Source organism: Felis catus, chromosome D2 (genome assembly GCF_018350175.1).
Source record: "Felis catus isolate Fca126 chromosome D2, F.catus_Fca126_mat1.0, whole genome shotgun sequence".
Classification (NCBI taxonomy): domain Eukaryota; kingdom Metazoa; phylum Chordata; class Mammalia; order Carnivora; family Felidae; genus Felis; species Felis catus.
In genome coordinates, this window is record NC_058378.1 from 62,499,587 (window position 1) to 62,513,889 (window position 14,303).

At 41.9% G+C, this 14,303-nt stretch overlaps 1 protein-coding gene across 4 annotated transcripts in view; it reads left to right on the top strand.

The window, feature by feature from the left end:
* CFAP58 (cilia and flagella associated protein 58) overlaps nt 1-14,303 on the top strand; it is a 112,116-nt gene that overhangs the window by 58,982 nt on the left and 38,831 nt on the right. For all 4 annotated transcript variants that reach the window (XM_045040646.1, XM_023240896.2, XM_045040647.1 and 1 more), the window contains exon 15: nt 1,030-1,134. In XM_045040646.1, coding sequence (XP_044896581.1) covers nt 1,030-1,134 — 105 coding nt within the window. The remainder of the gene's footprint in view (nt 1-1,029; nt 1,135-14,303) is intronic.

A 14,303-nucleotide genomic window follows, 5' to 3' on the forward strand; every position in this document is an offset into this window, starting at 1 on the left:
TGGATGTGTCTGGGGAAGTAGAGCTAAAGACTTAAAATTCATTTACTGTCACATTAGTTTATTCCATGTGTTTTCAAGCAGATCTTTAAAGTTTCCAATTCCATGTCAATTTCTATTTAAAAATTAGAAAATATTGGGGAGGCAGATGAAAATATTTAGCTGCTAGATTAATTCAAAATGTCAGTACAGTTGAAAGCAGAGCTTTGGCTCAAAGTCGAGAGGACAGATTATCAATTTATAATTGTAGAGTTTGTTCGAATTTGTACAATTCAAAGGTGCATCAAACCTTTACGGATTGATAACCCCATTTGAGAGCTAAATGCCCTGGTCGTGTTTTGCTGCCAACGATTAGCAGAAGTCTACGTCCTAGAAACCTTCCCCATCTTAGGCTATAATGAATCTTCTTGTTGGCAATTACCAAAGGAGAATCCTGAGTTTGAATACATTAGGGAACCCTGTCTCATTCATTTGGAAACAGAGGGCATAGGAAGAAAAGCCTCAGAACATAGTAATGAAGAACCACAGGCTTTAGAGCCAGGCATGTCTGGGCTTGAATCCAGCTCTGACCCTCACCGGTATGGGTAAATGACTTAATCCTCTGAGCCTCAGTTCCCTTATCTGTAAAAGGGGAAGACTAATACTGTCTCTTAGGACTGTCATGTGCCTAAAATTTGATACTGTACAAAAAGCACTTAGCATGGTGTCTGGATGGTGGCAAAGAATCAGGTAAAATGCACGGTAGCTATCATTATTGTTATTATTAGTATTATCCCACTGGCGGAATAAACATGTTTGCTGTCCACTTATTGGCTAGCTAGAGCCAGTAGATAAGACATTAGCCAAGCTTCAATCTTTTTTGATGGCCGTTGCCATCTGTTATGCTTTCTTAGTTTTTTGGTTCTAATTCTCTCTGAGTTGGGTCTGCAGGTTTGCAATAAATTTTAACAAAACAATAATTACTTTACACAGGGACCTCAGTGCTTTGAACTAATGATAGCTCAGCTGCTTTATTTTGTTCCCTTTGAACAGGCCAGTGACCCCAGTACCTATGAGCTGATACAGAAAATTCATACCCTGCAGAAGCGTCTCATCAGCAAGACAGAGGAGGTGGTTGAAAAAGAGCTGCTCCTGCAGGTAGTACTTTCGTTTTCTGTACTCACTGAGCAAGCATGTTTTCTGGGCATCACCATCTCCAGGACTGTTTTTCGAATTAGCTAGCTGGCAGCATTGCATGCCCCATTTTTAACTGTAGATGGCAACAGTGACTCACACACAGAGAACAAACAACATGATTAATTGCTCTTTTATGCTGCCATCACTGATATTTCAAGAATTCTGGAAAATTAAGTTGGGTAATGTGAGCTTTTATCCCTCACTTCTCTACAGTTTTATTTGTCAGATTCTTTTAAATACTTTTCTTTATATCTTCATATAATGGAAAATGCTATGATTTTGATTTTGAAAATAAGCTTTCACATAGAGCGCAGATGATCTGTCCTCTTGAAGATTTGTGAGACGCACTGGAAGGAAAGACTTCTTTTTGTGAATTGTATGCAATCAGTTATTCTGGAGCAATCAGGAATGGTAGCATCCTTTCAGGCCTGTGTCTTTGCGAGAATAAGCCGTCACCACCATTATCACCACCATGCCAAATACCGTGCGGGTGGCTTTCCCTACTGGTCTCCGTTCCTTTTCACAGTTTGGGGGCATGGGAGTGGGTCTTATCACCCCCAATCAGCAGATGAGGAAGCCGGGCTCCCAGAATTCAGTGTGGACAAGAATGTTAGCTCCGGTGTTTGGTGGACTGAGTTGAATCCTGTCTTTGCCAATTTGCAGCTGCATGAGGGTAACCTCTCTGCACCTGGGATTCTTAACCTGTATTATGGGACAATAACAGAACCTGTGGAAAGGGACGTTGTGAAGACGGAAAGAGCTTAGTATTCTGCTTGGCACATAGTGTCTAATGGGCATTGGCAATTATTCTTATTATTTCTAATTCCAAAGCCTGTAATCTTAACTGCTGGGTTACCATTAGTAAGAGCAGGAACTTCTGTACGTGAGCAAGGGGTGTTTGCCCCTTCTCTTTTACACTTTACCTTAAAAAAGACATTTTCCCTGAAGTTGGGTATATGGTAAGTAGCTTTCCAGAACATAGCTATGCTGAGTGGCCCATGGGAGACAGTCCCCTTTCTTATAGATGAGACTTTGGAGTCAGAAAGATCTGGTCTTGAATCAGCTCCAGTGCTTTGTATCACATGACTCGGGAGACTTACATAAATTCTCCAAACCTCAGTTTCTCCATCTGTTAAATGGGGACAATAATACTGAATTTCATTATGGGAGGAAGATACTCTCATTAGAGTATACAACTTAGAAATCCCGTTGTGAGGGTAACCACTTTGTGCATGGGCACTGGGCTCTGGCAGGCAGTCCGGGCTCTAAGCTGTGACTCCACAAATGAAGCCACAGTCCCGTCCCAAGGCCACACAACTGGGAAGTGGCAAAGTGGGGACTCAAACTAGACAGTCACCTCCAGAGCCCACACTTTCTACCACTGCATTACTTTGCCTCTCTTATTACTGCCTTGTTGGCTTTAAAAAGAAGATTTTGTGTTTGCCAAACCTCTGTGTTGTAAGCTTGTTTCGTATTTCATTGACTGCTCTAATTTTATTATTTCTTTCCTTCTATGGGCTTTGGATTTATTCTGTTCTTTTTCTACCTTCTGAAGACTGATGCTCAGCTCACTAATGTTAAATCTACTTTTCTATTAGAAGCATTTACAGCTATAATACGTCTTCTAAATGATTTCTTGAGTTCCTCCCCACAGGTTTTGAGATACGGAATTTTCATTTTCATTTAGTTCTAAATATTTTCTGTTTTCAGAATTATTTCAGAATTATTTCTCCTTCGAGAGTAGTCTTAAAAAGTAGACACTATTCCTCCTGTGATAATGAAAAGTACAACTTTAAATTTCCAGATATACATACAGTTAAGCTATCTTTTAGTTACTGATTTCTCACTTTTTTTGCATTGTGGTCTGTATTCTACTGATTCTTTGGAATTTGTTGAAACTTGCTTTTGTGACCAGCTAAGGTGGTCAGTTTTTGTAACTGAAGCCTGTGTGCTTGAAAGGGTGATGTGCTCTCTAAAGGTTCAAGATTCAGGCGTCTCTATGATGTTTATCAGATCAGCCTTCTTTTTATTTTTTTTATTTTTTAAATATTTATTTATTTATTTTTGAGAGAGAGAGACAGAGCACGAGCAGGGGAGGAGCAGAGAGAGAAGGAGACACAGAATCCCAAACAGGCTCCAGGCTCCGAGCTGTCAGCAGAGAGCCTGACACGGGGCTCGAACTCACAAACCGTGAGATCATGACCTGAGCTGAAGCTGGATGCCCAACCAACTGAGCCACCCAGGCTCCCCAGATCAGCCTTCTTAATTGCATTGTCCAGATCTGTATCTTTCCTAATTTTTTTTGTCTGCATAATCAATGAAAGAAAGTTTAGAGATTTGTCTATTTCTCACTTTTTTTCTTTGCTTTAAGTATATTTTACATTATGTTCATAAGTTGAGTAAAAGGTTGCAATTGTTATTGCTCCCTGGTGAATTGTTCCTTTAATATTGTGGAAGAACCTTCCTCAATCCTTAATACTTTTACTTAAAGAATTGTCTGATACTAATTTAGCTCTACCTGGGGTGTTTGTGCATACGGTCTCTATACTTTTAAACTTTTGGTGTCTTTATATTTTAGGTGAGTCTCTTGTAATTAAAAAACATTTTTTTAAATGTTTATGTGTTTTTGAGAGAGAGGGCGCAAGAGAGTGAGTGGGAGCGGAGGAGGGGCAGAGAGAGAGGGAGACAAAGAATCTGAAGCAGGCTCCAGGCTCTGAACTATCAGCATAGAGCCGGATGTGAGGCTTGAACCCATGAACTGTGAAATCATGACCTAAGCTGAAGTCCCGCGCTTAACTGACTGAGCTACCCAGGGGCCCCTCTTGTAATTAAAAAAATTGAATCTGATCTACAGTAAAACCTTGGAGCATAATTCGTTCTGGAAACATGCTTATAACCCAAAGCACTCGTATATCAAAGCAAATTTCCCCATAAGAAATAATGGAAACACAGATGATTCATTCTACAACCCAAAAATATTCATATAAAAATGATTACAATACTGTAATATAATATAAAATAATAATGAAAATACATAATATAAAGAAAAATAAACAAATTAACCCGCACTTAACTTTGAAAGCCTTCGTGGCTGGTGTGAGGGAAACAAGAGAGAGGAGGGTTATTGTGTAGGACAACTTTCACTATCACTAACGGAATCACTGTTGGCTCAATGGAATCTTTTTCTGCATGGGGGCCATCGTATACACACTTACACGAATGTCAACAATAGTACAGTATTAATAAACTCTTGTCGGGGCGCCTGGGTGGCGCAGTCGGTTAAGCGTCCGACTTCAGCCAGGTCACGATCTCGCGGTCCGTGAGTTCGAGCCCCGCGTCAGGCTCTGGGCTGATGGCTCAGAGCCTGGAGCCTGTTTCCGATTCTGTGTCTTCCTCTCTCTCTGCCCCTCCCCCGTTCATGCTCTGTCTCTCTCTGTCCCAAAAATAAATAAAAAAAAACGTTGAAAAAAAAATTTTAAACTCTTGTCATATACTGTATTTAACGTAACTGGCAATAAGGCAGCAGAGGAAAGGGGCTCTATGTGCTGGAAGCCTGACCTAGAATGAAGAAAACATTCCTAAGCTTACTCTTGGATGGACAAGCAAAGGACTGTCCATAGGTGCTTTGAAGTGGCAAAAAATACACTAGTGCCAGTTGTGGGCACCTTCCAATATTTTGAAAAATCACTGATTTTGGAAAAACACCACAGCCTAAGACTGAGCATCTGAGTATGGGAGATGATCACCCACAATCCTGCAGAGAGAGAGAGAGAGAGAGAGAGAGAGAGAGAGAGAGAAGAGAGAGAGAGAGAAGAGCCATTGGCTCAGAAGAACCATTGTGATCATGTGACATTCGGTGTCACATACTGCTCACATTGCAAGACATCGCTTGTTTATCAAGTTAAAATTAAAAAGTTTTAAATTTGTGGAATACTAGCAGAACAAGTTACAATCCAAAGTTTTACTATATTTGTCTTTTGATTGGTACATTTAATCCAGATAATTATTGATAATTTTAGGTTTATTTCTACCTACTTATTTTCTATTATTTACCCTGATTATTATTATTATTTTTTTGGTTTGAAAAAGGTCTGTTCCTGCTTTCTATTGGATTGAGTTTTCTTTATCCCCTCTTTTTTCCCTCTGCTGGTTACTTCTCTCTCCTCATTACTCCCTACTCTCCTTTTCCTGGTTTATCTATTTATTTTTTCTGAATTGCTGCCACCACTCAATGTAATTCTCATTTTCTGTTTCATGAATTTCCTCAAAAATTGAGCATGCGTAGTGGACGTCAAATCTAAACTAATCTACAGTTGATCCATATGCTTATTCCTAACAATACAAGGACCTGGAGTGCTTTAATGCTAAATACTCACTCCAGTTCTGCCAGCATTAGCCAGCATCATGATTTTATAGAGTCAATGAATACTTATTCAGATTTACCAAGGTGTTTACCAGTTTGGTTTCTTTAATTTTTAAAAAGTATTTATTTATTTTGAGAGAGGGGTGGGTGAGGAGGGGCAGAGTGAGAGGAAGCAAGAGAGAATCCCAAGCAGTGCAGAGCCCGATGTGGGGCTCGATCTCATGAACTGTGAAATCATGACCTGAACCAAAATCAAAAATCGGATGCTTAACTGACTGAGTCACCCACCCTTTAAAAAAAAATTAAGTAAGCTCTTTGCCCAATATGGGGCTTAGACTCAGGACCCCAAGATTAAGAGCCACATGCCCTACTCACTGAGCCAGTCAGGCACCCCCTGTTCTTTTGTTTTCTATTTCTTCATATCCTCAGTTCCTTTCTTCAAGGTTCCATCTCCTTTTGGAGCCTTTCATAGTTATTTCAGTGATAAACTTTTCAGAGTTGAACACTCTCCTTTGCTCATCTGAAAATGTTTTTATTTTGGCCATACTTATAACTGATGGAGTCAAAATTCTGTTTTCTGTGTGTACTTTGAAGCTGGACAGCCTTTGTGTTGGTTTCTAGCAATGGCATTGAGAAGTCTGCTATTAGTCTCATTATTCTCAATCCTCTTCAGGCATTTTGTCTTTGCTTCTGTTTGGTTGCTAGTGCTTCCCATTGTCTTTGGTGTCCTGGAGTTTTGCACAATGCATTTGGTATGAATTTGGTTTTGATGACAGTGCTTAGGACTTGCTCTATTTCCTGAATCTGAATCTGTCTTTGAATAGTGTCTCCTTTATCTTCTTTATTCACTCCTTCTGGAACTCTTACCACATATAGGTTGGGTTTTCTCATTCTTTCTTCCTTATCTACTGGCCTCTTTGATATTTTTCTTCTCTTTATCTCTTATGTTACTTTTTCTCAGCTTTATCTTATTATGCACTAAGGTGTGCTTCTCTGCTAATAGCCAATTGAACAAGACTTGTTTTCACTAAATTTATTTTTATTTTCTAGAGGTTTTTTTACCATATGACTGGTCTTTGTTGACAGTGTCTTGATTTTTCTTGTGTTTTTTGTTCCTTCCTTTATGTCTTCAAATAATTTAAACATTTATTTTATAGTCTTTATCTGATTGTTCTATAATTTTAAGGCCTTGGAGATCTTTGCTATTGTGTATTATAACTGCTGACTTTCATTCATGATGGATCTTTTTCTCTTTGTGTTGTAATTTTGGATTGTGGACTCATTTTCAGAAAAGCTTTATAGGATTCAGGAATGGTTCAGGTTAAGGGTATGCCCTTTCATTTGTTTCTGCCAGGTACCCTAGGAGTGATGAGTTGCTTAAGATATATTTTTATGTTAAAATCTCACCTTGGGACTTCCTGGACTATTTGGTTCATGTATATTAGAACCCCAAACTCTTGTGATGGAAGAGCCATGGATATAAGTTCTCGAGACAGCCAACATTTTTTTCCCCACTCAAAGCCCAGGAGAGATTGTTAGGTTTCTTTGTGGTCTTACTGTGCCAGTGGGTGGATTTCTATCTATTGTCTCTTTTCACTGAGGGTGTAATGCTGTTAAGTCCCTAACTTTATGTGGAGATGTCTCAGTACCAGTTACCCACTTCACACAGGCCTAGCACCACATCTTTTATCCTTTTATGGCCATTAAAACCCAAGCCCGTTGTTCAGTGAGTCCAGCCACTTGTCCCACTCAACCCCCCAAGAGGTAGCTGCCCTTATATGCAGTTCACCCTCTGAATTTGACACCCGAGGATCAGACTACTTGTAAACTCCATTTGATGATCAAAAGAATGTGTTGTTTTACTCAGCAGGTCTAATGCTTTGTGGACTTTAGCTTTCAGTCTGCCATATTGTCATAAATAGAAGTTTCTTGTTTTCTCTAATCCCTAGTTTTTTAGCCATAAAATGGGGACTTTTACCCCATTTTATCCCAGTACTTACCCACAGAATTGAATGTGTTAAGTACATAAAAAGATTTGCCAGTATGCTTGGTTATCCTGAACAATGTTCTCATTATTATTGTTAGTAGTATTAGTACTATTAATATTATTAATCACAAAATAGTTTTCTACAGTTCTCCAAAGTTTAACATGCAGCCTCACTGCTTTTTATTCAGTTCCTCATTTAATCTTTCTTTTGGATGGTTGGGTTGCCCTGTGCTTGCTGCAAGTTTCCTTCTGGGGCTTGCACATCTCCAGACATCATGCTTTATTATCTTGGGGAAGCCCCAGGTGCTCCACCGGATTTAACAGTTGCTCAGTTTCATCTGTTTTATTAAATTATTTGAGAAATTCTCTGCACTTAGAACATTTTACAATTAGAAAGATTTTTGGTTGAATTCTTCTGAGTCTCAGAACATTTGTTAAATGACTATTTAATCTGTTGCATGGTGATGAAGAGACCCCATCATTTACCAGCAGCAGATAAGATAGAAGCCTATTTACCCCCAATAGACTGTGAGTTCTTTGAGGAAAGTCACTTGGTAATTTATCTCTTTATTTATTTATTTATTTATTTATTAAAAAAATTTTTTTTTAACATTTATTTATTTTTGAGATAGAGAGAGACAGAGCATGAACGGGGGAGGGTCAGAGAGAGGGAGACACAGAATCCAAAACAGGCTCCAGGCTCCGAGCTGCCAGCACAGAGCCCGACGCGGGGCTCGAACTCACGGACCGCGAGATCGTGACCTGAGCCGAAGTCAGCCGCTCAACCGACTGAGCCACCCAGGCACCCCGGTAATTTATCTCTTTAACCCCAATGCCTGATATGGTAGCAGGACACACAGGAAGTGCTCAATAATGACGGACAGGCCTGCTGCCTGGACAAGTCCTACCCAGCCTTTAGGCCTCAACTTAAATGGTGTTTCTTCAGGGGGGGCCCTCTTCCTAGATTATGTCTCCTGGTACAGGTTACCGTATTTTGACTTCTCTTTCATGCCCTCATTACATTTGTAATTAACAAAATAATTATAATTTTGTGTTTAATGACTCCTGCTGGACCGTAAGATTCACAAAGGCAGTGCCTGTGTCTGTCTTGACGATCATTTCATTCCTAGTTCCTTGCCCACAGGTAAGTATTTGTTTAGTGACTGATTAAATGTTGGAAGAATGGTGGTCCTTCAGTAAGTGGTATGTCTTGTAGCCATTTAAGTTCTGTCTTTGAGCTCTGACAGGTTATAGGAATTATTCTTCCTATTTGCCTTTGCATTTTTGTTACTAACTTCTAACTTTGGAGGAGCCTAGTATTTACTCTGGGTTTATGGATCTATACACTTGGTGCAAACTGTCAATGTCCTTTCTGTGTGCCAAGGCATGCTGATTCATGGGGTGTGCTCGAAGTTCTCCCCTTGCTCAGGGTTAAGGTGAAAATGGTTCTTGAGCTTGACTTTACAGCTTCAGTGATAAGATGAAGAAGTCTGTATTCTTTGCAGAATTGGAGTCTAAGATGTGAATGTGAGGAATTTCTTTTCTTTTGCCCACCAGTCTACTCTCCCCTTCAACGAAGCAAGGGCAATGCAAGCATACCTGAGATGTGCCGCCTCCTGGTGGCCTCTTCTTTCTGTTTTTAATGCATTTATTCCTCATTTATTCTGAATCCCTTGTGTTAATGACTTCTTTAAAAAACAAGAAAAGCATCTGGAGGCTTAGGCAGGCATCCATGTCATGAGTAACTGCTATCCATTACCCAAGTATTAGTGCATAATCATCACCACCATCATCATCATCAAGATGGGATTCCAATTAACGGTATACAGTATGACAGCATTACAGTAGGAAGCTCTAACCTCTTGCCAGAGGCACTTAAACACACAAGAAACATACACAGCATTTGGGACTTGTTTTTTCCAAGTGTTTAAAGATCAAGTAGCAAGCACAAATATACCCACCCTTAGGGCCAGTAACAAGAAAGAGCAAAGTAAAACTGTGTGTCGTGATCAGAAATGGCAACATGAAATGGACAAGGGCCTCAGAATCAGAGGCAAAAGGGAGTGGTGGGGACTGCAGTGCATGAGGGGCTGCGGGTGCCATCTCTAGGAAGCAGCCTCACCCCACCCTAGTTAGTTGCGCTCTCATGTTATCAGATCTTTAATTTTTCAAGAATAACTTGAAATGTAGATTTTTATGCTCCCTATACTGAGTTTCAAATATTGGAAACTTTACAACATTGTATGATCTTCCCAGAAATGCATCTGCCAACCACCCTTGACCCACAGGAGGCTGGTTTGCAACCTCTAGCTTCAAGGCCCAGGGGAGATAGAGATTTAAAGGAACAGCAGCAGCACAATCAACTTGACTTGCTTCAGTATCTTTGATTTAGTCCTTTGTCATGATTCCCTGATGGAAGTACAGAGCATAAGAATCAAAAGGTAAAGCGGAGATGAGGAGGGAGGAGGAGAGTCTCCAGGTAGTTTGCAGTGATGGACAGTCAGAGGTGAATGAGGCTGGGTTTCTTCCAAGGAGGCAAGCAAAAAGGTGGAGAAACCTGGGGTGTGTTTGTGGGGCAGTCATGGGTGGGATTAATGAAGATGGACCTCCTTAAGATGTCTTTTCCCCTGCTGCTAATGTCTCTCAATTTTTTTTTACAAGCTTTTCTAAAACAGAAAAGGTATTCTGTGAATTGTTAAAAAGACAAAGGGTTGCCTCCTGACCTCCCGATGCACAGGCGGCAGATGTATTTCTGGCATCCATTCAACTAACAGTTACTGAGAGCCGTCTACGTGCCAGGGCACCTGGGGTTCCAGGGTTCCTCTTTATCTTGGTCTTGGAAGACCCTGTGGCTCTGCAACCACAGTGCAGTGTGAAAAGGGCTGTGATTCTGTACAGGATGCTATGGGACTCTGGGAAAAAACCTTTGGTGTGGTCAGGGGTCTCAGTGTGGATTCCCCAAATCAGAGGCTGAGACAGCGCTTGGGTTTCGGTAGTTTGGGAGGTTGTCTCAGGAAGTTGGAGTGAGGGAGCAGAGCAGTGAGACTGGGAAGGAGGAAAAGCCAGTAAAGGGAGGGAGACAGCTGGATGCCCTGTGGAGATCTCAGTTCCAGTGCCACTGGAATTTCTTTGAGGATCCACTGAAACCAAGGCAGAATTGTCCTGCCAAAGGAGGGGAGGCTGGGACATTGTTCATTGACTCCTATTCCCCACTGGTTGAAAGTTGCCCCCAGGGTCATTGGGTTGCTTCTAAAGAAGATTGAGATACTTTAGTTGTATCCATGCCCACATCTGAGGAAGCCCTGGCCTGAGGCAGAAAAGCTGACTCCATGTGTACCTGAGGCTGAAGCTGCCAGACTATTCCAGGAAATGATGGCCATATCAAGTGCGCCAGGAATGTCAGCCACAGCTGAAATTTCTAGATGGACTGACTGAGAGGATGAGACTCAGCACTGTTGAAGGAGATGAGGTTTCCCAACAGGTCATGAAGACCAGCAACCAGGAGACCCTCTTCCTCTCAGGCCCTTGCTCACTTAGTTTCTCACTTGAGTGATAAATTGGCAGTCCAACTTTAGAAAAGGCAGTGGGTATTTTCCTACCAAGTTTCCACTTGGCCTTCCCCCATTCCAGCCTCCTGGTATCTAGTTGATATCCAGTAACCAGATGCCATGGTCAGACTGTGGTTTGTTTAAAAGATGGCACCCCGAATTTGCTCTAATCACAATCATCTTTTACTGCATGAAGCCTGTGCGCTGGGCCCTGTGCTTTACCCACACAAAGACCTCAGGGGTTATGGTGAGCACACAATGAATGATAGCTGGCTGGATGGGAGGGTGAAATGATGCACGATTCCCCTGAGGAGATGGTATAATTTGGGGGAAAGGAAACAAGCTTGACCCCACAACATTAACACTGAACTGTCATACCCATGGGAGCATACCACCTACCAGAGTGACAGACTAAATGACTCCAGTGAGAAAAGGACTCTGGTGAAGTTCAGGTTTATGCTGCTCAGGAAATCGCTATATGCATTCTTGATCGTTTCTTGTGCCTAGATGTCTAGGGAATGGGCATGTCCCTTAGATGAATAAATAATGAACTGAACTGGAAATCACTGCTTCTTTGTTGGCATCTGGGTCCTGCCCTTTCAGGGTAAATTTTCTCCCTAATTTAATTTTATAACTGACTAGTTGCAGGTCTGGTTTACTTAACTATAAAATGGCTTGAGTGAGAGGAGGGTTTGAATGGATCAGCACAAGTCATTAGTTGTGCAGGGGAACAAACCTCTTATGGCACACTTTTAGATAAATCTTCATTTTTCCCAATCTTTTGATTATCTTACATTTATCGGATACTTACCATGCATTAGACATTCCTCTAAATGTTTTATATGTGGATTATTTAATTCATCTTCACAACCCTATGAGATGAGAGCCACCACTGTTCCCCTTTATAGGCAGGGAACATGAAGCACAGAAAAGCTGAGAGACTTTCCCCCAAGGCCACACATCTGGCACCTGGTGGAGTTATGAATCTAACTTTGGCAGTCTGGCTCCAAAGGCTCTTGACTGTGGAAAACCATGGCCATTGATTCATCTCATGTAGGCCACTTTGGTCATCAACAGGCAGAACTCACGCTTCTCACTGTGTCTTGAGCCTGTCCACACTAAGCCCGGTTCCAGAACCTATGCCATTGGCATCACCTGAAAACTTTTTAGAAATGCAGAATCTCAGGACCTTCCCAGGCCTAATGAATCAGAATCTGCATTTAAACAAGTTACCCAGGGGTGCAGTATGTGGGTTCAGTTGGAAGAGTCCTGGGGCTCTAAAAGATGGTCATCCTTTCTTTACTCCAAAGCAAGAGCTATGGTTCAAGAAGGAACATCACACCTCCTGGTTACTAGGCCTGCCATCTTGCTAGTTGCCTGACCTTCCAACACTTCAGATCTTCTCTGAAGCCTGAAACACTTGTCTGACACTTGGAGCTCACCATCTTATCAGCATCCTTCAGTTATTGTGAAGATGAAGGGAAAGAATTGCATAAAGCCCTTACAGGAATGCCAGTGGCCATGAGAATTGGCCACTGCTCAAAAAAATATCATTATTTCTGGCTTAGAGCATGAGAAACTACCTCATACTCTTGTCCTCAGCTCCTGAACTCCAGAGACTGAGATCTAGCAGGAAATGGACAGATGAGCGCATCCAGGGTTTGAGGCATGTTTTAGGGCCCCATAAACTCTCAAAGGCTAGTGCTGTTGTTATGAAAAGTCTAGAATGTTTCTTTGTTGTTAGAGACATGAGAAACCTCTGTCCTGTTTGATGGTAGCCTGGATGGATTTGGCAGAAGCTGCCAAGAGTTTTGAAGAGTGGAGGGAAATGGCAGTCACAGCTCACATTTACAGCATACTGAGTACGTGCCCAGACGCCCTGTGCTAAAGCATTTTGCTTTCACTGTATCCACGGGAAACCCAGATGAGGCCAGTGCTGTTGTTTCTGTTTTACAGAGAAGAGAACTGAGGCTTCAAAACAAAACTTGCCCAAGAGTTTACAGCTAAGATATGCCAGAGCTACAGTTATAAAGCAGGGTTTGGTAAGTGATGACCCCACATGGCCCACACCAAGAATGGGCTTTATGTATTTAAGCGGTTAGAAAAAAATGTAAAAGAATGATCATATCTCATGACATAAAAAGAAGATGAAACGTACCTCAAATTTCTGTGTCCACGAATCAAGTTTTATTGGCACACTGTCATACTCTCCCATTTATGTATTGCCTATGCTCCTTTCATGAGACAGCAGTAGAGCCGAGTAGTTGTGACAGAGACCGTATGGCCCACAAAGTCTGCAAAGGTAACTATCTGGCCTTTTACAGAAAACACTCACCGACCCCACTCATAGACCTTAGTCACTGGAAGCCAGACTGGAACCATTCACCACTGTTTTGTGGTGCCTCCCAGTAAAGCCACTAAACATTTCATTTCTATGACTACTTCCAACTTCCCTAATTCCAAAGGAATTGTTCAATTATTAAAGAACTGTTTTAAGATGTGGAAGGCAGAATTCCAATATTGCATCTCAGTCGCTGGGAGTGTAGCCTGTGCCAAACATCATTCTTGCCTGCTCCACTCACAGATAACTAAGTGGTCATCCTCCCCAAAGCTGGGCTGGAATTGTTGGAGATGCTCCCTCACCACAGAGATCGAGGGACAGAAAGTTACGGCGAAAGCTGCTGGCCAGAAACCCATCTGCAGGTTTTTGTTCTGTTCCAAAATCAAGGGGAAGAAGAACGAGTTGAGAGGGGGAAATACCTTCAGCCTTCTTGCTGTCCTCAGCAAAGAGTATTGAAAGCATTGGGAATGGTTGAGGTTTCTTCCCCAGCATGCTCCTTGTGGGCATCTTCTCCACTGCCACCTCGTCCTGTGACTTCCTGGGGGATGTCTGCTTTCCTGCACCTGCTCCTTGAGTGTCAGGGAGGATGAAGCAGCAACTGGAGAGGGGTCGTTCAGAAAACAGAGTGCTAAAGCTGGCCATAAACAAGACTTGTGTACATCCATGTGGCCTGCCTGTGGGGGGCTACATGCCTGTCTGCATCTGGTTTGCGTAGTGTGAACGCTGTAAGAGGGTGGGTTCCAGGACAGCTGGTTCATGATCTTACAGCACCCCAGCAACCACTAATGTCTGATGGGAATGTTGTCAAAGTGCTTTCCGTGCATCGTCATATCTCACTGGTTCCCAAATGCTGATCTGGGGACTGCGGGGGATGTATATGTTCCCAAAGAA